Source organism: Pelodiscus sinensis, chromosome 17 (genome assembly GCF_052426305.1).
Source record: "Pelodiscus sinensis isolate ZL-2025 chromosome 17, ASM5242630v1, whole genome shotgun sequence".
Classification (NCBI taxonomy): domain Eukaryota; kingdom Metazoa; phylum Chordata; order Testudines; family Trionychidae; genus Pelodiscus; species Pelodiscus sinensis.
This window is the reverse complement of record NC_143068.1, coordinates 1,398,203-1,419,847: the sequence shown is the minus strand read 5'-3', so window position 1 is coordinate 1,419,847 and position 21,645 is coordinate 1,398,203. Positions and strand designations below refer to the sequence as shown.

At 63.0% G+C, this 21,645-nt stretch overlaps 1 protein-coding gene across 1 annotated transcript in view; it reads right to left on the bottom strand.

Annotated features, from left to right (window-relative positions):
- NECAB3 (N-terminal EF-hand calcium binding protein 3) overlaps positions 1–20,954 on the bottom strand; it is a 75,067-nt gene extending 54,113 nt beyond the window's left edge. The window contains exons 1-4 of the mRNA XM_075901509.2: positions 20,806–20,954; positions 12,890–12,914; positions 10,905–11,013; positions 2,009–2,034 (exon numbers count right to left, since the gene is read on the bottom strand). Of these exons, the coding sequence (XP_075757624.1) occupies positions 2,009–2,034; positions 10,905–11,013; positions 12,890–12,914; positions 20,806–20,901 (256 nt within the window). The 5' untranslated portion in view covers positions 20,902–20,954. The remainder of the gene's footprint in view (positions 1–2,008; positions 2,035–10,904; positions 11,014–12,889; positions 12,915–20,805) is intronic.
- Between the last annotated feature and the right edge of the window lie 691 nt (positions 20,955–21,645).

The window sequence follows — 21,645 nt, the reverse complement described above, 5'->3', positions numbered from 1 at the left end:
GCTCCCAGACCCGGGTCGAGCCGGGCTGCCTGCCCACTTAACTCCTAATACTCTTTAAATGCAGAGCCACAGCGGGGACAGGCCCCAGAACTGGCGCAAACCAGGACTGAGCCGGGCTGCTGGCCAGCCTGCTAAAAAATGGGGTTTTGTTTTTTGTTTTGGGGGGGGGGGAATGTGTGTAGTCTATAGCATTGACCAATAAGCCTTTGTTTATTAGTTGGGGGGGGGGGGGAATGTGTGTAGTCTATAGCATTGACCGATAAGCCTTTGTTTATTAGTTGGGGGGGGGGATGTGTGTAGTCTATAGCATTGACCGATAAGCCTTTGTTTATTAGTTGGGGGGGGGGGGAATGTGTGTAGTCTATAGCATTGACCGATAAGCCTTTGTTTATTAGTTGGGGGGGGAATGTGTGTAGTCTATAGCATTGACCGATAAGCCTTTGTTTATCAGTTGGGGGGGGAATGTGTGTAGTCTATAGCATTGACCGATAAGCCTTTGTTTATTAGTTGGGGGGGGGGGATGTGTGTAGTCTATAGCATTGACCGATAAGCCTTTGTTTATCAGTTGGGGGGGGAATGTGTGTAGTCTATAGCATTGACCGATAAGCCTTTGTTTATTAGTTGGGGGGGATGTGTGTAGTCTATAGCATTGACCGATAAGCCTTTGTTTATTAGTTGGGGGGGGGGGATGTGTGTAGTCTATAGCATTGACCGATAAGCCTTTGTTTATTAGTTGGGGGGGGGGGGGGAATGTGTGTAGTCTATAGCATTGACCGATAAGCCTTTGTTTATTAGTTGGGGGGGGGGGGAATGTGTGTAGTCTATAGCATTGACCGATAAGCCTTTGTTTATTAGTTGGGGGGGGGGGGGGAATGTGTGTAGTCTATAGCATTGACCGATAAGCCTTTGTTTATTAGTTGGGGAGGGGGAATGTGTGTAGTCTATAGCATTGACCGATAAGCCTTTGTTTATTAGTTGGGGAGGGGGAATGTGTGTAGTCTATAGCATTGACTGATAAGCCTTTGTTTATTAGTTGGGGGGGGGGGGGAAATGTGTGTAGTCTATAGCATTGACCGATAAGCCTTTGTTTATTAGTTGGGGGGGGGGGAAATGTGTGTAGTCTATAGCATTGACCGATAAGCCTTTGTTTATTAGTTGGGGGGGGAATGTGTGTAGTCTATAGCATTGACCGATAAGCCTTTGTTTATTAGTTGGGGGGGGAATGTGTGTAGTCTATAGCATTGACCGATAAGCCTTTGTTTATTAGTTGGGGGGGGGGGGGGGAATGTGTGTAGTCTATAGCATTGACCGATAAGCCTTTGTTTATTAGTTGGGGGGGATGTGTGTAGTCTATAGCATTGACCGATAAGCCTTTGTTTATTAGTGGGGGGGGGGGGGAGAATGTGTGTAGTCTATAGCATTGACCGATAAGCCTTTGTTTATTAGTGGGGGGGGGGGGAGAATGTGTGTAGTCTATAGCATTGACCGATAAGCCTTTGTTTATTAGTTGGGGGGGGGGGGAATGTGTGTAGTCTATAGCATTGACCGATAAGCCTTTGTTTATTAGTTGGGGGGGGGGGATGTGTGTAGTCTATAGCATTGACCGACAAGCCTTTGTTTATTAGTTGGGGGGGGGGGGGATGTGTGTAGTCTATAGCATTGACCGATAAGCCTTTGTTTATTAGTTGGGGGGGGGGGGGAATGTGTGTAGTCTATAGCATTGACCGATAAGCCTTTGTTTATTAGTTGGGGGGGGGGGGGGGATGTGTGTAGTCTATAGCATTGACCGATAAGCCTTTGTTTATTAGTTGGGGGGGGATGTGTGTAGTCTATAGCATTGACCGATAAGCCTTTGTTTATTAGTTAATCGACTACCCTGTTACCTCCCTAGCACCCCAGCTCCGCCAGTGACTAGCGCCTGATGCTGCAAAGCGAGAAACCGGGGCAATTCTGAGACACTCTGTCCGGGCTAATTCATGCAGAGCACCGAGCCGGCGGCCCTACTTACCGCACAACTTCTCCGTCTCTACGTTGCTGCAAAAGACAGAAAACAACCTCTCGTTAGAGGATGGGGCTGGTCTCGAGAGACGGCAGCTGCCAATAGCCGAGCGCAGCAGACGCGAGGCCCTGACGAAATCCCTAGTCCCCACGCCGCCCGGCAGCATGCTCTTAAAAGCTTGATTTAAAAAATAGATGAGTTATACAGGTGTGCTGCAGGGCCTGACTGGGGGGAGGTTTGGCATCTGCTGCTCCCAGCTGCTTCCAAGGCAGCAGCGGGGGGTCGGCCGGGCGCAGTGGATTCCTTTGGCCCCGTTTTTCTACGCGAGCCAACAGTGCTGGCTCTCCAAGTGGCGTTTTTGGCAGTAACCGGGGGGGGGGGGGGGGGGGGTTCGAAGGGCCACGTTCTAACCTCTCCCACGGCAACGGGGAGGCCCAGCAAGCCCCGGGCAGTCGCAAGCTTTGGTCCCGCAGGGCGGGGGCTGCTCAGAGGGTACCTTTAAAGCAAGATCACGCCGGAGCCGGGTCCACGAGCCCTGCCAATGAGCTCGGCCCTTCCGGCAAGCTGGAGGCAACATTCATCTCGACTAGTCGCTAGTGGAAAACCAGGCTTTTGCAGTAGCCACCAGGCTAGGAACCTTGGTCCTGGCACTGGGGGGGCACAGTGGGAGAAGCTGGTGCCAGGCACATGGACTCACAGAAACCTGAGGGCAGCCCACGGACCAGAGCTGCAGGAGGGGGGCACCGCTGCGGAGCGTCAGGCATGCAGGACGAGCTGTGCGTCTGAGCACGGCATCACCTACGCAGCCTCCTGCACCTCTCTCTCGCCGAAGCCCTGATCCGGCTGCCCCGGGACCGGCTTGCTGGGCTGCAGCCCCACGTCCCCATCACGTTACCATGACCGGCCCGCCTGGGCGTGGCCTCCGTGGGCCTGTCTCCTCCCGGCACCGGTGACCAGCAAGCCAACTGGAGCGACGCCGGCACAGGTTCTTCAAAACAAAGGCGCATGGATGCGCTGGCACATGGCGCTTGCAGCAAAGGCCTAGGCACCTACGGCCCCTTGCCTAGCCTGCCTGCAGCCCTTCCTGTCAAGGCCAGCCGCCCCGGTCAGCCCAGCCGCCCCCATGGGTGGGATGCGAGACGCAGCCGGCACAGCTGCACCGTGTCTCTCTAGCTACACCTCCACCTCCCACTAGCAGAGGGATTCCCCCACTCGGGTGCACGCCCTGGAGCGAGCTTCGGCAGAGCCGCGGGCGTGTGACGCCGCAGGACGCAGACCGAAAACCAAGAGAGAGCTTGTGGGCACCGGGCTGGTTGCAGAGAGGCCTGGAACAACGAACAAAGGAACCTCTCCCCCCCGTTGGAGTCCCCCCATCCCGGGACATAGCACTCGGAGCATGTTCTTTGTAAACAAACCCCACGGTACCGAACACGGGACTCCACCCTCCCCACAGAGCTCCTGGAGCCTGCGGGCCAGTCGCTAACCCAGCAAGGCTCCCCCGTGCGCGCCCGCATGGCTGTGGGGCCGAACGGCGGAGGAAGGAGGGCCCCGCTTCCCCCTGCCACTCATAAATCTGCTTGTGACTCCAAGTCACTCTGCGGGAAGAGGCCTCTCCGCACCCAAGCCACAGAGGTGCCCCGCTGGGTGAAACGCGCCCTCGAAAATTAGACGAGTGGAAGTAACGAGCCAGACGCAGCCTCGTGACGTTTCCTGAGACTCGGTTTCCTGCCAGAATTCCTCGGCCGGCGGCTGACTGGAGGGGTCTGTTTCCGTTTTGCTTCCAGGAGCTGCTGTTGCGAGCGGACCAAACAGGACAATCCCGCGCTGACTTGCCCATCTTTGCTGCCGTTGAGCGATGCCCCGTGGAACGAGCTGGCGGGTGTCGGTCCAGGCTGATGGGCAGAAGTTGCCATCCCAAAGAGCCACCGCCACACCGTAAGTGCTGGGACTGGGGGGCCTGCCAGCTCCCCCCCCCCACTTGAAGTGGTTTCCATCAGGTCCAGGGTCACAGCCGCGTTCAGTGGCTCTCAGCACCCCCACTGCGGACACAGCTCCGATGCCACTGGTACCGATATCAACTGGGCCCCGGTTTTGGCTTCTCAGCAGCAGCCCAGGGTTATTCCTAACGCTGGCACCTTCCAAATGCTTAGCAAGCATCAATTCATCATTGGCTGAACACCGAGCCAGGCTCAGAGGCGGGTCCTGCCACTCAATCAGCACGCTGCGGGATTCAAACGGGAGGCAAGTTTCATTCCAGGGTGCACCCGGATGCCCCGGCCTGCCCCTCCCTGCCTGGCGGACCACCAGCGAAAGCTGGCTGCCCACACGTGCCTCGTCGGTGGTGTGCACCCGGGCTTAGCTAGTCCGCGCTCGCTGGCTGGGGGGCAGCGCCATTGCAAGGCCATCGCAAGAGCGGGCTGCCGGCGGGTGAATTCAGGACAGTTCAGCGGGTGGGAGGGGGAAGAGAGCGTGTGTATGTGTGCGGGGGGGGGGGGGGGGGATGAGTTCCTGAGCAGAGACGAGCAGGGCTCTCCTAACAACCCTCACATGCGCTAAAAGCAGGTGCCGCTCCGTCGCGCTCCACGCCCACAGAGGCCCTGCAAGAAGCAGCGGGCTGCACCCGACGCGAGGGGGGTTAGGTCAGACGCTGGGGCAAACAGCCGAGGGGAGGCTGCAGAAACCCCGCAGCGGGGGGCCTAGCTTTGCGGGTCCTGCCTCAGTGCGAGGGCTGGAGGAGATGCGCTCCTGGGCCCCTCCCAGTCATAATCCCTACGAGTCTAGGGGACTTGGGAAACGCTCCCGCAGCACAAGGCAGGAGGCAGCCGTTGGAAGGCACTGGGGGCTCCTGGCCGGGAATCCGGCCCTGCTGTTCCTCCGGAGGGCTGCCTGGGATCAGGACAGACGGGAGCGTGAGCTTTGGGATTCTCTTTCCCGCCCAGCCCCCGGCCTGACTCGTGCAGGGCTCATTAGCCAGGGTCTCCACACTGCCGCGGGGCTCTCCTCGGACGAGCCACGAATGACCAATTAACCCATTAGCCCAGCGCCGGATTCTTGGGGTTTTGCTCAGAAAACACCTGGGCTGTGTCTAGACTGGCCAGTTTTTCCAGAAAATCAGCCACTTTTCCAGAAAAACTTGCCAGCTGTCTACACTGGCCGCTTGAATTTCCACAAAAGCACTGACGATCTCCTGTAAAATTGTCAGTGTTCTTGCGCAAATACGATGCTGCTCCCATTCGGGCAAAACTTTTGTGCCAAAGGGCCCGTGTAGACAGCCCAGATTTGTTTTCCGCAAAAAAGCCCCGATCATGAAAACGGCGATCGGGGGTTTTTTTGCGGAAAAGCGCATCTAGATTGGCCACGGACGCTTTTCCACAAAAAGTGCTTTTGCAGAAAAGCGTCCGTGCCAATCTAGACGCTCTTTTCCGAAAATGCTTTTAACGGAAAACTTTTCGGTTAAAAGCATTTCCGGAAAATCATGCCAGTCTAGACACAGCCCTGGACATCAGCCACAGCAGAGTGGGGAGATGGTTTTCATGGCTTCCCTTGGAAGTTGGAGACCCATCCTCTCTTCAGAGAAATCGTCTAGGCCCTTACTATTCTCTGGCCTCCTTGCTTCTTGTGGGCGTGCGAGAGAGAGAAAATGTCCAGCATTGTGTGTCTCCCTGTGACCAGGAACTCAGGGTCGTTTCCTACCGGCTTCTCCAGACAACACACGACCATGCTCAGCTTCAGCCTCTCCTCCCTAACCTCCCTCAATACACCCACGTTCAGCCTCTGCCCTGTCGCCGCAGTCTGCCAGCGGTCCCTTGCAGAAGGGAGAATTGGATGGACCTTGGTTTTCACAGCACCCTGGCTGGCCCAGGCTAGAAAGACACGTGGCCGTTATTAATTCCCTGGGTGGGCAGCGTTATTCAATCCATCGCAAACCAATCCCAGCAAAGCCACGTCGCGCTGGGCGGTCCAAAGGGCTTGGGGAAACGAATGCCAGGTAGCTAGACCCAGAATTCCATGTGTGGAATAAACTGTACGTGCAGATGTGCACCACCAGTAGAAACACACGCTGCCAATGCGGGGTGCTCTGCTAAGCAGCTGGGTGGAACCCGCCTCTCCCCTGGACAGCGGGATGCATGTGTGGGGTGGGGGAGTGCATGGGATGGCAGGTGGGGCTGGGGGACGCATGGGACGGGCACATGGAGAGCAGCAGCTGAGCTCTACTAGAGCCTGGACCCGGGTCAGGAATATTCCTGGTCCCAGAGGCCCATACAACCCGCTGCCTCTGGCCTCGGAGGCATTAGATCCGGCCCCATGGATCTGTGTGTGTCCAGCTTCTCTAAACAGTCCTTACCCTGGTCTTTCAGCACCGAGGGCTGCCCGCCTCTGCCCCATGCTGCCCAGTGCAGCAGGCTGGGACTGGCCTCGCCTCCGAAGACAGAGGCAAAAAAGCTTTGAGTACGTCAGCTTTTCCCACCTCACCTGTCAGCCGTTTGCCTCCCTCACCCAGCAAGGGCCCCACCCTCCCTGACCCCTCTTATTGCTGACGTGCCTGTAGCACCCGTCTTGCCCCCCCCTGCATCCCGCACGAGCTGCAACTGCGCTTTGGCCTCCCTGAGTAACCCCTGCGTGCGCGAGCGGCGTATTTACCCCCCCCCCCGGCATCCGTTCAGGCTCCACTGCTTGTGAGCTTCCTTTCCTCCCGCCACATTGGCTATTCCTTCTGCACGGCGGGACGGCTCGGTTCTGTGCCCGCCCACAGCCGGCCCCATGGACGCCTTCCCCGCCGCTTAGCCTCTCAAGGGATCCCGAGGGAGGCCGTGGGCTGGCCTGCACTGCAGGGTCCATACCCTGCTGCTCTCCTTTCGCCAGGGCCCGCTCATCGCCCAGGTAGCCACCTACTCCCTCTTCTCTTCCGACTTCCCGGTGCGGGAGCAGCAGGTCCAGGAGGAGCACGACCCCTAGTGGGTCCCTCCAGCACTTGCACCAGGAAATCGTCCTCATCCCTCTCCGAAAGCTTCCTGGATGGTCTGTGCTGCTGCGGCGCTCTGCCAGCAGATGCCAGTCCCCCATGAGAAGCAGGGCCAGGGATCTGGAAACCTCACTTAGTTGTCCAAAGAAATCCTCGTCTCCCTCATCCTGGTCCGGGGCCCAAATGACATCAGCCGGGTTAGCCTGGATGCGAGAAACCAGGAGCCCCGTGGCGCCCTGGAGACTAGCAGACGTGCTAGGGCAGCAGCTTTCGTCATCGGCCTGGCTGCTCTCGCCGCTACCCTTAACCCAGCGACTCTCCGCAGGCTCACCTCAGTTTCTACCGGAGCTCTGGGCAATCCCCCGGCTCGTACCCACACGGCAACTCCTCCGCCCCTGCCCCGAACGCGGTCTTCCCTTCCCCACAGCGCTCCAGCCACGGGAGCCACCCCCACCTCGGCTGTTCCAGTCACCTCACGGTTTCTCGACCTTGCCAGGACTTCCCATTCTTCCTGCTTGTTCCCAGGCTTCTGTGTTTGTGGGCGGGCACCTATGAGAATGAGCCGACTGCCCTGCTCTCTCAGTAGGGATCCGGCAGCGTCCCCATCGCACCTTCCCCTTCTGTCCCCTCCTGGTACCCCAGCGACCTCAGGGATTAGGCCACCATCCCCCACGAGCCTGGGTTAAAGCCTCCCAGTAGGTCTGCAAGCTCTTCCCTCTCTGGGAGGTGGCTCCCAGGGCTCCCTACCAATCCTTGTGCCAAGGAACCCAGAGCCCTCTCTCCGACATCACCCACACAACCACGCACGGCCTCCATCACCCGCACAACCACGCACGGCCTCCATCACCCGCACAACCACGCACGACCTCCATCACCCGCACAACCACGCACGGCCTCCATCACCCGCACAACCACGCACGGCCTCCATCACCCGCACAACCACGCACGACCTCCATCACCCGCACAACCACGCACGGCCTCCATCACCCGCACAACCACGCACGACCTCCATCACCCGCACAACCACGCACGGCCTCCATCACCCGCACAACCACGCACGGCCTCCATCACCCGCACAACCACGCACGGCCTCCATCACCCGCACAACCACGCACGGCCTCCATCACCCGCACAACCACGCACGGCCTCCATCACCCGCACAACCACGCACGGCCTCCATCACCCGCACAACCACGCACGGCCTCCATCACCCGCCGGGCCCTGCCAGGGCCGCCTTCTGCCACAGGGAGGGGGAAGAGAACACGGCTTGCGCCTCAAACTCCTTTACCCTTCCTTCCCAGAGCCCCGGCGGCAGCGGCGACCTGCTCAGGGCCATTCTTGGCCGTGCCCGTGTGGAGAAGCAGGACGGGGCAGCGGTCTGATGGCTTGATCAGTCTTAGCAGAGCTCCGGCATTTCCCAAATTCTTGCTCCCGGCAAGCAGCGCTTCTCGAGGTTCCCAGTCTGGGCGGCAGATGGATGGCTCCGTCCCCCGTCGGAGGGGGCCCCGGACTCCTCCCTTGGGAGTGGTGGTCATGGAGTCCCCAGTCCTAGGACAATACACCTCCTGTCGTTTGTTCAGAGGGGTCTTCTTCTGACCCCGGCCCACAGGCAACCCTTCCAGTCCAAACAACGAGAAGGAGTTTGAGGCACAATCTGTGGCACCTCAGACTGACTAAGATGTGTTGGAGCATGAGCTTTCGTGGGCAAAGACCCACTTCGTCAGACACATGGAGTGGAAATTCCAGAGGCAGGTATAAATATACAGGCATGTGAAAAGAACCAATCAAGAGGAAGGCCAGAGATAACGAGGTCAGTTCAGTCAGGGAGGATGAGGCCCACTTCCTGCAGCTGATGTGGAGGTGTGAACACCAAGAGAGGAGAAACTGCCTTTGTAGTTGGCCAGCCATTCACGGTCTTTGTTCAATCCTAAATTGCTCTTTTCTCTCTGTTGGTTTTCGCTCTCCCATCTCTCTGGCCCATTCCTGTCTGCATGTCCCGTTTGGTATTTTCTCTTGGCTCCTGTTCTGCGCAGCTTCAAGGGGCCAGCTGGGAAACCCGGGCTCAACAAGTCAAACGTACAAGATCCCGTGGGTTCGAATCCAGGCAAGCGAAGCTGGCTGCCCCGGGCAGCAGGGTAAAAAGCGACGCTGCGAGACCAGGTAGAGGGTGGGGAAAGACAATTTCATTCCGGTGGCTCAGCTTTTGCACCGTCCCCCAGCACTTGACCCCAGCTGATGTAGCCCGTTCTCTCGGCTAAGGAGATGGTGCAGTGTCCACCCCTGTTCACGCGTCAGGGCATGAGCTGAGCCGAGCCGAGCGCCGGGCAGCAGTGACCTAGATAGGATCCTACTTTTGATAGACAGGCCCTTATTAAAAGGGCTGTTTTGCAGGCCTCGCAAATCCCTCCCCGGGGCTTGCAGAAGTTCCAAATCAGAGCCCAGAGTATCACCCGCCACAGGCAGCGCTCGCTGTGCGCGAGTCGATCAGCACGTGGGGCGGAACTTGCCGGGACCCATCAGCTGCTCTCGCAGCCTGGAGCGCGGCCGATGGGTCGTCATACGCCTGCCCTGGTGGGAGCCCCGGGGGGGGGGGGGGTTCCCATCACAGAACCTCCCGTCAGCCTGCTGCGGATCGGAGCCGACTGCTGGAGGCGGCAGGGAGCTGCCAAGGGCGAATGGTGCCAGTGACGATGTTTCCCGTAATGGGGCTACTGCGCTGAATGCAAATCAGCCGATTACTCCCCTGCCAGCTAGTCCCCACGCGGTGCAAGGCAGACAGGGACGTGGTCTGCAGAGAAGCAGGCTCCCGGGCCCACGGCCATCCTTGGAAAAGCGATCCAAGTGCCTCTAGCTTCCCCGGGGAAATGGGCGCCCGCTCGGCGGGGAGACCGCGCCACGGGCCTGCGCAGTCCAGCCTCCGCCTGCCTCCTCGCAAGGCCTGTGAGCCGTTCAGCAAGGCCCAGGAGGCAGCGTGGGTGGGCTCTGCTCTCCGCCCCCTGGGGCAATGGCTCGCCCCTCGCCCCCCAGCACCGAGCGGATGCGCAGACACGTTCCGATTCAACAACTCTCCTGAGCCCCTTGCTTCCCGAAAGGCCCTGCCAGGGACCCTTGGGGACGAACGTGCTGGACTCCTCCCCGCTGCCTCTGGGATTCACGCCCCTCGCGCTCGTCCTCCTGCCGCGTTCGCTCCGGCGTCTCTGGCCCCGCCCCTCCCTCCACCGCTCGCCCGTCCCCCGTGGATCGCACAGCCCGTCTCCTTTCCCAGCAGGCGCTGAGCAGCGAGGGGAGAGCGAGGCCCCAGCTCGCCCAGCGGCATGAGTGAAAGCAACAGGCCTCCCCCCCAGTGCTAAGTGACAGTCCCAGCTCACGGCGGCTTCGAGCCACGAGCTGGTGCAGAGGATGAGCAGTTCTCAGCCGGGGGATGTGCGCCACGGGCACCGACTCAATGGGGCTCTCGGGCAGGAGTGGCCCCAGCAGCCCCCCCCCCGCCAGTGCCCCTTCAAATAATCTGGGCGCTCTCTGGTGGGCCACCTCGTGGCCTGGGCTCATGCAACAGGCAGCCTGCCTCAGTTTCCCCTCCTGGACTGTTTAGATAAACATCATTTCAGGTTTTTTCTTGGTCAAACTGGGCCAGCTATTCACTTTCTTCGCACCAGCCAAGGCCCGTTGGTCCCCACTTAGCTGTCTCTTTCGCAAGCTGGAAAGTCCCCGTCAGTTGAATCTCTCCTCCGGTCTCGTACCCCTGATCATTTTAATAGCCCTTCCCTGTACCTCTCCAGCTGTCCCTGACGGGCTGATCATACCACTGGGCCTGCCCCGTGGGGCGCCCCTCGCCCTGTCCTGCTGCGCCAGAGGCTCTGGTCTCGGCAGCCAGGGCCCAGAGCCAGGGTCACGGTGCACAGCAGAGCGACACCGAAGCCGCGAGGGCAGCAGGGTACTTACTCGGAATGACGGCCGTCGACTCCACTAAACAGCTCCCACAGCTCCTCGGCGCTCAGAATCCCATCAGCAAAATAGTTCTTAAACTCCCCAAAGGACAGCCTGCCATCGTCTGCACAGAAGCACAAGGGGGGCAGAATTATGTGGCTGCAAAGAGAGGTGGATCGGCCACGTAAAGTCAGTACAAGACGCGTGGGCTGCCCAGGATCAGAACCCGGGTGCCCTGACACCAGACTCCTCTGCCCGCTGGTGGACACACCGCGAGGGAGCCAGCCCCGACCCGGCCAAACGGGCGTTTCAGGGGACGCCGGGGCGGCGCCCAGCTCGAGGGAGCAGTGCCGGGGGATGCGCCGGGCACGCGGGGGGAGGGTCCCGGTCCTCAGTGCGTGACCGTTCGCCTGTCTCACTGCGCCACGGCGGAAAAGGGCAAAATACGGTTCTGCCCCAACGTGCCAACACGCTCAGCGACCAGACGCAGCCGGGCAAGTGACCGGAGGAAGGAAACAGCCCGCATCCAGCTGGGGCGAGGGGATCGGAGCCCGCAGCTGCCCTGGGAATAGAGCCCTGGCCCAGGCACGAGGCCAGCCCTTCCCCTGCCCGGCCAGGGCCCATCGGCAGAGCGATTCCCAGGAGGACCCCTGACCTTACACAGACAAGTTCCCAGCCGGGTGCCCCGGGCTGAGTGGTGCCTGTGGCCCTCTGCTCTGGGGCAGGCGCTCCGCAGTGCGCAGCTGGCAGAACGGGGGCTGTGGGGCGGGGCTGTCCGATCCCCCCATGGCGGCTGGCGGTGACCGGGGGGCAGGACACATGCCAGGACTAGCTGGGTAGCTCTTGCTCACCCCTGCGGCCACCAGGGCACGGGCACTGGTGCACCCCTGCCTGGGCACAGAACAGCCCAGCTCCCGTGGGCAGCACGGACGTTGGGCTCAGGCAGTTGCTGAGATTAGCGCTGGCTGCTCCTGGCGACCTGCGGGGAACCGGAGGGCTGGCTGGGTGATCTGCGGGGCCCCTCTGGCCTCGAACTCCATGGCTCTGCCCTTCGCCTCCCCGCTCACAGGCGTGGGGAGCCATTAGCTCTGGCAGGAGCGAGCTGAGAACGAGGCTCATCACGTGCCCATGCAGAAGGGGGCTTGGCTTTCACGCTGCTCGCCCGGCCAGCGGGCGGCCAGAGGCGGGCTGCAGGGGGGAGTTCTTGCTTTCGGACAGGCTGGGAGTTGGCTGTCGGTGTGGGCCAGGAGGCCACCGCAACAGCCAAAGGCAGAAACAGAAACAGCAGCAGCATCGGAACCTCGCTGGGTTGCAGGGAAATTGCAAAGCCCAGGCCTGGCTAGGGTAGCAAGGCCAGGTGCGGGGCTGCAGGCAGGGCCAGTGCTGATGGTCAGGCCCCAGGCAGGGGCTGGCCGTTTCGCCTCTTCTTCCACTGCCACACCATACGGCAGGGACAATGCTCACGCGGGCCTGCTCGCAATCCCGTGTCAGACGTGCACAACACCAGGAGAACCAGGAAAATGCGTCTGCACTGGTGTGCACCTGCCAGGAGGGAACCGCACGGGTTTTGCTCTATGAACTGTGAGCCCAAGAGCAGCTTATTTCATTTGAAACCTGCAGAAGGAAACCTGTTTGGGCTGGCGGTTGATTATTTCTGCATCTCTGGAGATATTTACGAGCAGGTTACACCTGCCAGGGAGGGTCTGGATGGTGCTGGGTCCTGTGTGAGGGCAGGGGACTGGACTCGATGGCCTCTCGAGGTCCCTTCCACTTCTAGAATGCTTGGGTTTTAGGACTCTATGATTTGCTGGGCTCACACTAAGAAAACAGAGTTGCCCCGTGTGGTTCTGGAGAAGCCGTGGACATACGTTGCTGTGCCCACACATGGCTTGTGGCTTCATAGCGCTGGGGTGCAAACCAACCACAAAAAGAGAAAGAAAAGAACGACATCGACTGTCCCGCCGGCAGCGCGGCTAGGACACGACGCCCTGACTACTCACCGTTCTTGTTGGCTCGCCGGAAAACCTGCAGAGAAAAAACACAGCGTGTGTAACGCTGGGGGCAGGGGTCAGCGTTCCGTTCCCGGGGGAGACAGGGAAAATCCCAGCCCTCGGTTCACCCGCCACCCATGCTGGCCAGGACTGTCCTTGGGTGGCTTTGCAAGCGCCAGCGTCTGCCTAGCCGAGCCGGATAGCAGCCCCCAGCCGCCGAGCGGACGCACCCTTGGAGTGTCCATTACGCTACTGGCCGGGCTTCCCGGGAGGAGATTCTCCGGGGCAAACTATTCCAGCTGCTTGTCCCCTCCAGTCCCCAGGGATGCCGGTGTATGGCCCAGCAAACCCCAGCACATGCACAGCGCCTCTCTCTGCTCCTCCGCGCGCGTCAGAGCGTCCCGCACGGGGGCCAAACTGGAAGAAAGCGGATTGCAGCCGGTGGCCTGCCACGCACATGCGGCCATGACTGCGGCTTCAAAGTCCTCCGTGTTTCAGCTCCTTTAAACGAGAACTGTGATGACCCCTGGCCACGCAGAGGGCTTTCCCCCAGGACAGCCGTGTCCCCATTTTGCCGAGGGGGAAACTGAGGCGCAGAGCTGTGCTTCACCCACGGTCACGCAGCCAGTGGTGGAAGCAAGGACTATGGAGGCCCATTCTGGTCTGATGCATTCCACCGAGTTCCTGACAGCACTAAGGAAACGGGCCTCCCCCCCCTCCCCTCTGGGGGCAGCGTGGCAGCCGGGTCTGTGCCCCCACCACGCGCATTTCGAACGCCCCAGGCTGCGATGGAGCTGGCTACCCAGGGTGCTGGCTGGCTCTCCTGTGGCTGGGTCGTGCCGGGCGCCGCTGCGGCGGATTTCTTTGGGGTCTGGCGAATGGCGGCTGACACCAGGCAGGCGGCGGGAAGGAATCCCCCTCTCGCTTCCACCGGCCACCACCCGCGCTGACGCTCGAGGGGCCCAGCGTCACTGGCCTGGCGCCCGTCTTGGCGCTGGGCGCTGACCCCAGGGAGCTCCAGCCTGTCCTGTTCACAGGCGAGTGGCGCCCACGGCCGGATCACCGCTGCAGGGCCAGAGCAGCCTCCCGCCTGCCGCTCGCTCCCTGCGGCCCCCGGCGGGTCTCTGGGTGCTGCGCCCCGCACTGGAGCGGCACGGGAGAACTCGCCCCTGCAGGGCCGCAGGGACTCACCCGCCAGCAGCCGCTCCAGCCCCACTGTGCTGCCCGGAGCATTTGCAGTCACCCGGGTTTTCTGCGGAACGGCAGAGGCTTGGGGCAGGGGGGCAGCACGAGGGGCCAGGGGATGGTCAAGGAGGAGCAGTGTGCGGAGACACCCCCCCCACTGAGTTGCTGCCAGAGGGGGTGCCCCAGGTAAGTGACACCCTCCGCTCCCTCCCCCTGCACTCCCTCCAGAACCTCCTCCCCCCTCCTGCTGCCAAACTCCTGCACCCCTCCAGCCCTCAGACTTCATCCAGCGCCTGCCCCTGCTCCAGGCCATGGCCTGCCACGCTCACCCCCTCCTGCACCCACAGGCCCTCCCCAAGCCTGCATCCTGCACCCAGCCCCCCTTCGAGAGCCTGGACCCCTCCTACACCCCAACCTCCTCCCCCAGCCCAGAGCCTGCGCCCGGCACCCAACCTCCCGCCCCGAGCCTCAGGCAGGTAGGGGCAGGGAGTCGGAGGCAGAGGGGTGTGGGCTCTGGCCCGTCTGGGCACCGACGTTTCTGCCCCCGCCCCTCTGGTGACAGCAGCACAGTGCTCCTGGCACTGCTAGGCAGCTCGGCAGGGCTTGCAGGAGAGGAGCCTGGAGGCCCTTCTGCGCGGTGATGCCGGGTGCTGCCGAGGGACTGGCCAGAGCAGGCAGCGGCAATGGGCTGACGGGCGGCAGAGAGGCATACGGGTCGGACGCACTTTGCCGGGCTGCCAGACACTTCAGTCACCTGCAGCTCCTCACGGCCCCCGCGGGCCGCTCCCAGACATCGGGACTGTGGGGAGCGATGGCCTGTGCCCGGCCTGGCGCGTGGGGGTCGCTCGGGTCCCAGGCGGGGAGCGATGGCCTGTGCCCAGCCCGGCGCGCGGGGGTCCCTCGGGTCCCAGGCGGGGAGCGATGGCCTGTGCCCAGCCCGGTGCGTGGGGGGTTACTCGGGTCCCAGGCGGGGAGCGATGGCCTGTGCCCGGCCCGTGGGGGGTCACTCGGGTCCCAGGCGGGGAGCGATGGCCTGTGCCCGGCCCGTGGGGGGTCGCTCGGGTGCCAGGCGGGGAGCGATGGCCTGTGCCCGGCGCGTGGGGGGTCGCTCGGGTGCCAGGCGGGGAGCGATGGCCTGTGCCCGGCCCGTGGGGGGTCACTCGGGTCCCAGGCGGGGAGCGATGGCCTGTGCCCGGCCCGTGGGGGGTCACTCGGGTCCCAGGCGGGGAGCGATGGCCTGTGCCCGGCCCGTGGGGGGTCGCTCAGGTCTCAGGCGGGGAGCGATGGCCTGTGCCCGGCCCGTGGGGGGTCGCTCAGGTCTCAGGCGGGGAGCGATGGCCTGTGCCCGGCCCGTGGGGGGTCGCTCAGGTCTCAGGCGGGGAGCGATGGCCTGTGCCCGGCCCGTGGGGGTCACTCAGGTCCCAGGCAGGGAGCGATGGCCTGTGCCCAGCCCGTGGGGGGTCACTCGGGTCCCAGGCGGGGAGCGATGGCCTGTGCCCAGCCCGTGGGGGGTCACTCGGGTCCCAGGCAGGGAGCGATGGCCTGTGCCCGGCCCGTGGGGGGTCACTCGGGTCCCAGGCGGGGAGCGATGGCCTGTGCCCGGCCCGTGGGGGGTCACTCGGGTCCCAGGCGGGGAGCGATGGCCTGTGCCCGGCCCGTGGGGGGTCACTCAGGTCCCAGGCGGGGAGCGATGGCCTGTGCCCGGCCCGTGGGGGGTCGCTCAGGTCCCAGGCAGGGAGCGATGGCCTGTGCCCGGCCCGTGGGGGGTCACTCAGGTCCCAGGCGGGGAGCGATGGCCTGTGCCCGGCCCGTGGGGGGTCACTCAGGTCCCAGGCGGGGAGCGATGGCCTGTGCCCGGCCCGTGGGGGGTCACTCAGGTCCCAGGCAGGGAGCGATGGCCTGTGCCCGGCCCGTGGGGGGTCACTCGGGTCCCAGGCGGGGAGCGATGGCCTGTGCCCGGCCCGTGGGGGGTCACTCGGGTCCCAGGCGGGGAGCGATGGCCTGTGCCCGGCCCGGCCCGTGGGGGGTCGCTCGGGTCTCAGGCAAAGTGCTCTGGAGTCAAAATGGAGCCGTTTGCGCCGTTTCCCCTCCTCTCAAGTCCCCTCCTTCTGGGCAAAGGCGGAGCGGCTGGGAACCCCCTGCCCGCCCCACGAGTGCCCTGCGGGACCCGCTGCTGCCCTTTGCCCCGGGGCTGGCCGAGGGATTTCGTTGGGCCGGTCACGCCCCTCGCTGTCACCCGCCCGGGCCAGTGGCAGAGCAGCTACTGCCTCGGCAGAACCGGCACGTCCCCCGCCCGCCCCTTGCCCCCCGCTGCCCTCCCCCCATCGGGAGAGTGACCACAAGTCTCCAGGGGAGCCCTCGGCTCTCCCTTTGCAGGGGCCCCGTGGTTCCCCTCGCCCACTGTCCCGCGCGCCCCTCACTGGGGAGCCGAGGCGTGGGGAAGCCTGGCTGGACCCCCTGCTCTGGGTTCTGGCAATTTCCTGAACAAATTCTGAAGGGGACTGGCCCCCAGCCGAGCCTGGCTTCACAAAACGGCCGAAGAACCAGCGACGGGCCCAGCGGCAGTGATGCTGTTTGGGGCGTGGGGGCTGGCACACTCCTGGGGAGCGCCCACCTGCCATCCCTTGGCCCGTCCGCCCTGCAGCCTTGGCAGCACCTCCCCCGTCAGGGGGCTTTGCCCCTCGTTTCCCTCTCGGCTTCTCGCTGATTTTTGTAACGCTCAACTCCCTCCCTCCACCTCTGTCCCAGGCTGCCCCAGAGCAACCGCGAGGGCTGGTCGGCGAGGCTCAGTGCCCCAGGCCCAGAGAACAGGCGCTCCATCGAGCCCACGGGGGTAAGACAGCACAGCTCCCCTAGAGTCAATGGAGCAGCACCGATCTACACCAGCTGCAAACAGCCCTTCCCACTGGTGCTGATCTGGGACCGGCCCACAAACCTCTGTGCCCGCATCCCCTTTCGCATGCCCCAAAACCAACATCGAGCGACAGCTGTACAAGCCTCAGGAGGCAGCGATCTCGAGGCCTTTCGAGAAGTGACATGGGGCCCCTCGGCACTCGACCCACGGATTGGTCAACGCAACCCCTCCGACGCCGTCTCCTCCTTACCCGACTGACCTGCTCATCGCCTTAGAACACAGGCCGAGCGAGTGCACCAGCCCAGCCCCCGTGCAACGCACCAGGCCTTCCTCGCTGTGCACCACTGCCAGGCCGAGATCTGACAGGTGCAATGATAACCTGCCATCCTGCCGCAGCTACGTTCCCTGGGAACAAAGCGTCCTAATAATAGGAACCCTGATTAGTGCTGCCTTGATGGCTTCAGAATGGCCCAGCGAATGACAAGCGCGACCCTCTCCGCACAGCCCCGCGCTAGGCACTTAGCGAGTGGGTTTTCCCATCGGTACCGTGCTATTTTAAGCGCCGTGGGAGGGACTGCGCTGCTCATGGAAGCTACATCTGAGGCAGGGATATTGCTCCCCAACGGGCTCTTGACCCTGAGTCTCCTGCAGCCCAGCTGGGTACCCCGTTATCCGAGCCACTGGCTCTTCTAGGGCGAGGGGCTCTCGGTCTGCAAACAGCGTCACCAGGTTTCCTTCCGACGGGGAATGAAAACTCTGAGGCCCCCAATGTTCCAGGAATGGGAATTCTTGGGTTCCAGCCAGCCTAGAGGGGAGCAGCCAGCCCGGGGCAGCTGCTCTGGGCAGCTCAGCAGAGCTCAGAAGAGGATCAGATGCTCGTGGGGACCGTGGGATGGGGCTGTCCCGAGGGGCTCCTGGGAGGACACAAGGAACTCTCCTTCCCTCAATCCCCCTGGGGTGAGTGGCCCTCCCACTGGGAAGAGCAGTCCCTGCTCCGGCCTCCACCTAGAGCTGTCTCAGGGCGTCTCTGTGCTGTGCCTGGTTCCCAGCTCAGGTGGACACAGACGGGCCAGCTCTGCTGGAGCTAGTGCGCTAAGCTTGGCCGCGTAACTGGGGCAGCTGCCTGCGTACGAGCCCGCCTGGCCTCCGGGTTCCGTGCCGTCTCCCCAAGCTGGGATCCTGCTCCCTCCTGCAGAGCGGGCACACCGAAAGGAGGAGCATTAGCAGGGATTCTCCAAGTCTCTGGGGCTGCACCTGCTCTAGGAGGTGTCGGTCAGACACGCCTACCTGAGCAAGCGGTGCTGACTTCCACGGGCTCCTGACACGCTTCGTACAGGGAGCGTACCTCCCGCAGCTAAGAGAGGCCGCAAGCCAGCGTCTGAGCAGCCAGATCAGACAGGCACGATGGGTGTCATTTCAAACCACTGCACGTCCCACCTCTCAGCGTTTTACCAGGAATTTCATGCTATTTGGTGCTTTCCTAAAAGCCCAGCTCCTGGGTCATGAGACTCTCAGCTCTTTTTTAAGTGAGATTTTGCCCAGCTGGCTGCAGAGGAAAGCTTGAGAGCATGATCCCTGAAGGCTCGGCAACCTGAATACCTACGAAGAATGACCCGAGATTTATCATCAGTATTTACATATATTATTGGAGGCCTGACTCAGGATTATTGTTAAGCACTTGGAACTGGCAGAATTGCTGTTTACTGCTCTGCCACTCCACGTTAGCATGGACAGCTACATGCATGCACTAACTTCTGTGATTCTGGCCTACAGGCTCTCACACTGCTCCCTCTCCAGGGTGTCTGAGCACCTGTGTTCAGCGCGTGATCACCTGACATGAGAAGTTAAATGTCTGCAGCTGCAAGCACTTAACGCTGCAAATCGACTCCACAGGCGGGAATTTGCAAAGAAGCCTTGGGAATCGGGCACTCCGAGCCTGCCGGCCAGAGTCTCGAGCACCTAGCCCTCTTATGGTCCATTGCAAATCCCAGCTCCAATGTCTATGCTGGTCTTAGCTAGAAGCTCAGCTCCCCCCTCCACAGACCAGCGGACATTGCTCCCAGCGGGCTACCACATCCTCTGCCCTGGGCATCCTGCACTTACAGTTTTCAGAGCAGATTTATTCATTGGTGCGAAGAGGAAGTTTCTCTGGTCAGACGCCACTGACTGGCAGAACCGCACTGACTCACTGACCCCAGCCCCAGCTCCCAGGACCTGAGCAAGTCAGGCTGGGCCTGTCGGCTCCTGTCCCTGGGGGTCAGCATCAGACCCTGCCCCTCCCTCCTGCTCCCACCCCCTGCTTGATCTCAATCCCGCCCGGACACCTGCTCTGCTGGGAAAGGGGAGGAGGCGGGAGGGTGCCTCTGCTGGAAGCACTTTGACAGCCAGGCCAGAGGCCAAGACGCTGCTTGTTACTGGCACATGAAGAATCACGTCACACCCGTAACCGGGGCCTCAGCTGCTTCCAGACATCTCCTGTTGGGGACGCAGTCGCGCAAAGCCCAGCGGGTGACCGGAGCTGGGAGAGGGCAGCAGGCGGCCACGTCCTAGGAGTCAGCTGGGCACATTTGACTCCGGGGGGGCTGTATCAGGCCCCCAGGAGGAGACGGTGCCTTGGGGGGTTCCACGGCTTCATGCTGCTGTCTAACAGGGAGCAATCGTGCAGCGTACGCAATGCACGAGAAAGGACTGAAGACTAATCCACGAGCCAAAAGAAACAATTGGCTGTTTGAAGGGCCATCGGGGGGAGGAAGAGAAAGGCCAGGGCAACCCCCCGCAGTGCCCAAGCACAGGGCCTGGGGCAACCTCCCCCTGCCGCAGGCCCTGCCTCCACGCCACCCATCCATAGGCCCCACCTCTTCCCCCCTCCCCGAACAATGCAGCCCAGGGGAAAGAGGGTCCTGGCACAGGGCGACAGCAGGGGTCATCCACCCCCACTCACCATGGGGACAGCAGGAGCCGGGGGCCAGAGCTCTGCTACCCGCTGCCACAGAGGAGCCGAGCGCAGCGAGCCGGGAGAGGGTGGTGCAGCGGCTCCCAGGCCATGCCAGCTCCTGCCGCCTGTGTGGGGAGAGGGACACTCCCACAGCTGCCCTGTGCCAGGCCCCAGTAACACGCTGGGTCCCTGAGGGGCTGCTGCGGCCCGGCTGTTCCTAAAGTCCTTCACTCTGGGGGCAACAGTGAACTGACAAGGCCTGGGCATGAGGGTGGGAAAACCTCCCACGCTGGGCCTGAGAGAAACACCGGCCTCTGGCTTCCCACCTTTCCCTTTGCACAGGTAGCCCCGGGCTCCCCGCAGGGCCACCGAGACACTCCGGGAGCGGCAGCACCGCGGGCTGTTTGCTTCGAAATCAGCAGAAAGTTCCTCCCGGCCCTCGAGCCGCGGGAAGTCCAGGCCCCGTGCTCAGCCGCCCCGGGCGGATCCTTCGTCCTCCTGCTTTCTAAGCCAGGCAGCGGCCACAGGGCCCGGCAGCGCCCGCCCGTCGGCAGGAAACCCAGCGCCGGACGCGCAGACCCGTCGGCTCCCCGGCAGGGAGGCCGGTCGCCCCGGAGCCGGAGGGAGCCGGAGGGAGCCCTCCGTTACCTGCCGGCTCCCGCCCCGCTCGGCTCCCGGCCCGCCCCGGCCGCGCTTCCCACCCGCGCTCCGGCCACGTGCGGGGGCGCAGCTGCGGGTTCGGCAGATTCCATCACCTCGGAGAAGGGAGCAGACCCCGACCCAAAGCCCCCCCCGCCGGGCTCCCGGCCCCGCCGCCCCCTTCTCCCGGCGCGGCCCCGGCCCCCAGACGGGCACAGCCGGGGCGCGGGGCGGGCGGGGCGGGGCGGAGCCGCACCCGCCCTGTGTCCCGGCGCGGAGCCTTTCCCCGCAGGGCCCCCGCCCGCTACTCACGTCGTGGAGCAGCGCTTGGCCCGGGGCGCGCGGGGGCGGCGCGGGGCGCGGGGCGGGCAGGAGGCAGCTCGCCAGCAGCCCGGCGCAGGCCAGCATCGCTCCGGGGCCGCGCTCCGGCTGCCGCGCGCCCGGCGGCTCCCGCAGCGGGCAGCCCGCCCCGCGCCGCCCCGCCCCGCGCCCCCCCGCGCCCGCCTGATTGGCCGCCCGCCCGCCCGCCCGGGGGGCTCCGAGCCAGCGCCGGGCACAGAGCACAGCGGGGCAGCGAGCTGCCAGCGCCCCCCCGGGCAAGCGGAGACGCCTCTTGCGGACACGGCGCGGGGCGCTCACAACCTCCGGGCAGCGCGGCTGGGGACGGGGGCGGGCAGGGGAATGCAGCCGGGTGGGCGATGCAGCTGCTGGGAGGGGGGGGGCGTGCAGCCCCCACATCGTGTATTAAATCGGCCAGCTGCAGCCCTGTCCTGTAGCATCTGCAATGCAAAGCCTGCCCCTTGGGCCGCCCTCCCCGCCCTCCCTCCTTGGGCCCCTTTGCCAGAGTGATCGTGGGGCACAGCACAGGAACAGCCACACGCCAGCCCAAAGGTCCATCCAGCCCAGAGTCCTGTCGCCCAGTGGCCAATGCCCCAGAGGGAGGGCACCGAACAAGTGATCCCTCCCCTGTGGCCCATTCCCAGCCCCTGACCGAGGCCAGGGACCCTCCCTGCCCTGCCTGGCTAACGGCCATTGACGGACCTACCCTCCGTGAATGTATCTAGGTTTGGTTTTTTAAATCCTGTTATTGTCTTGGACTTCACCACACCCTCTGGCGTAACAGACCCCAGGATATTGCAGGTGAACTGTGAC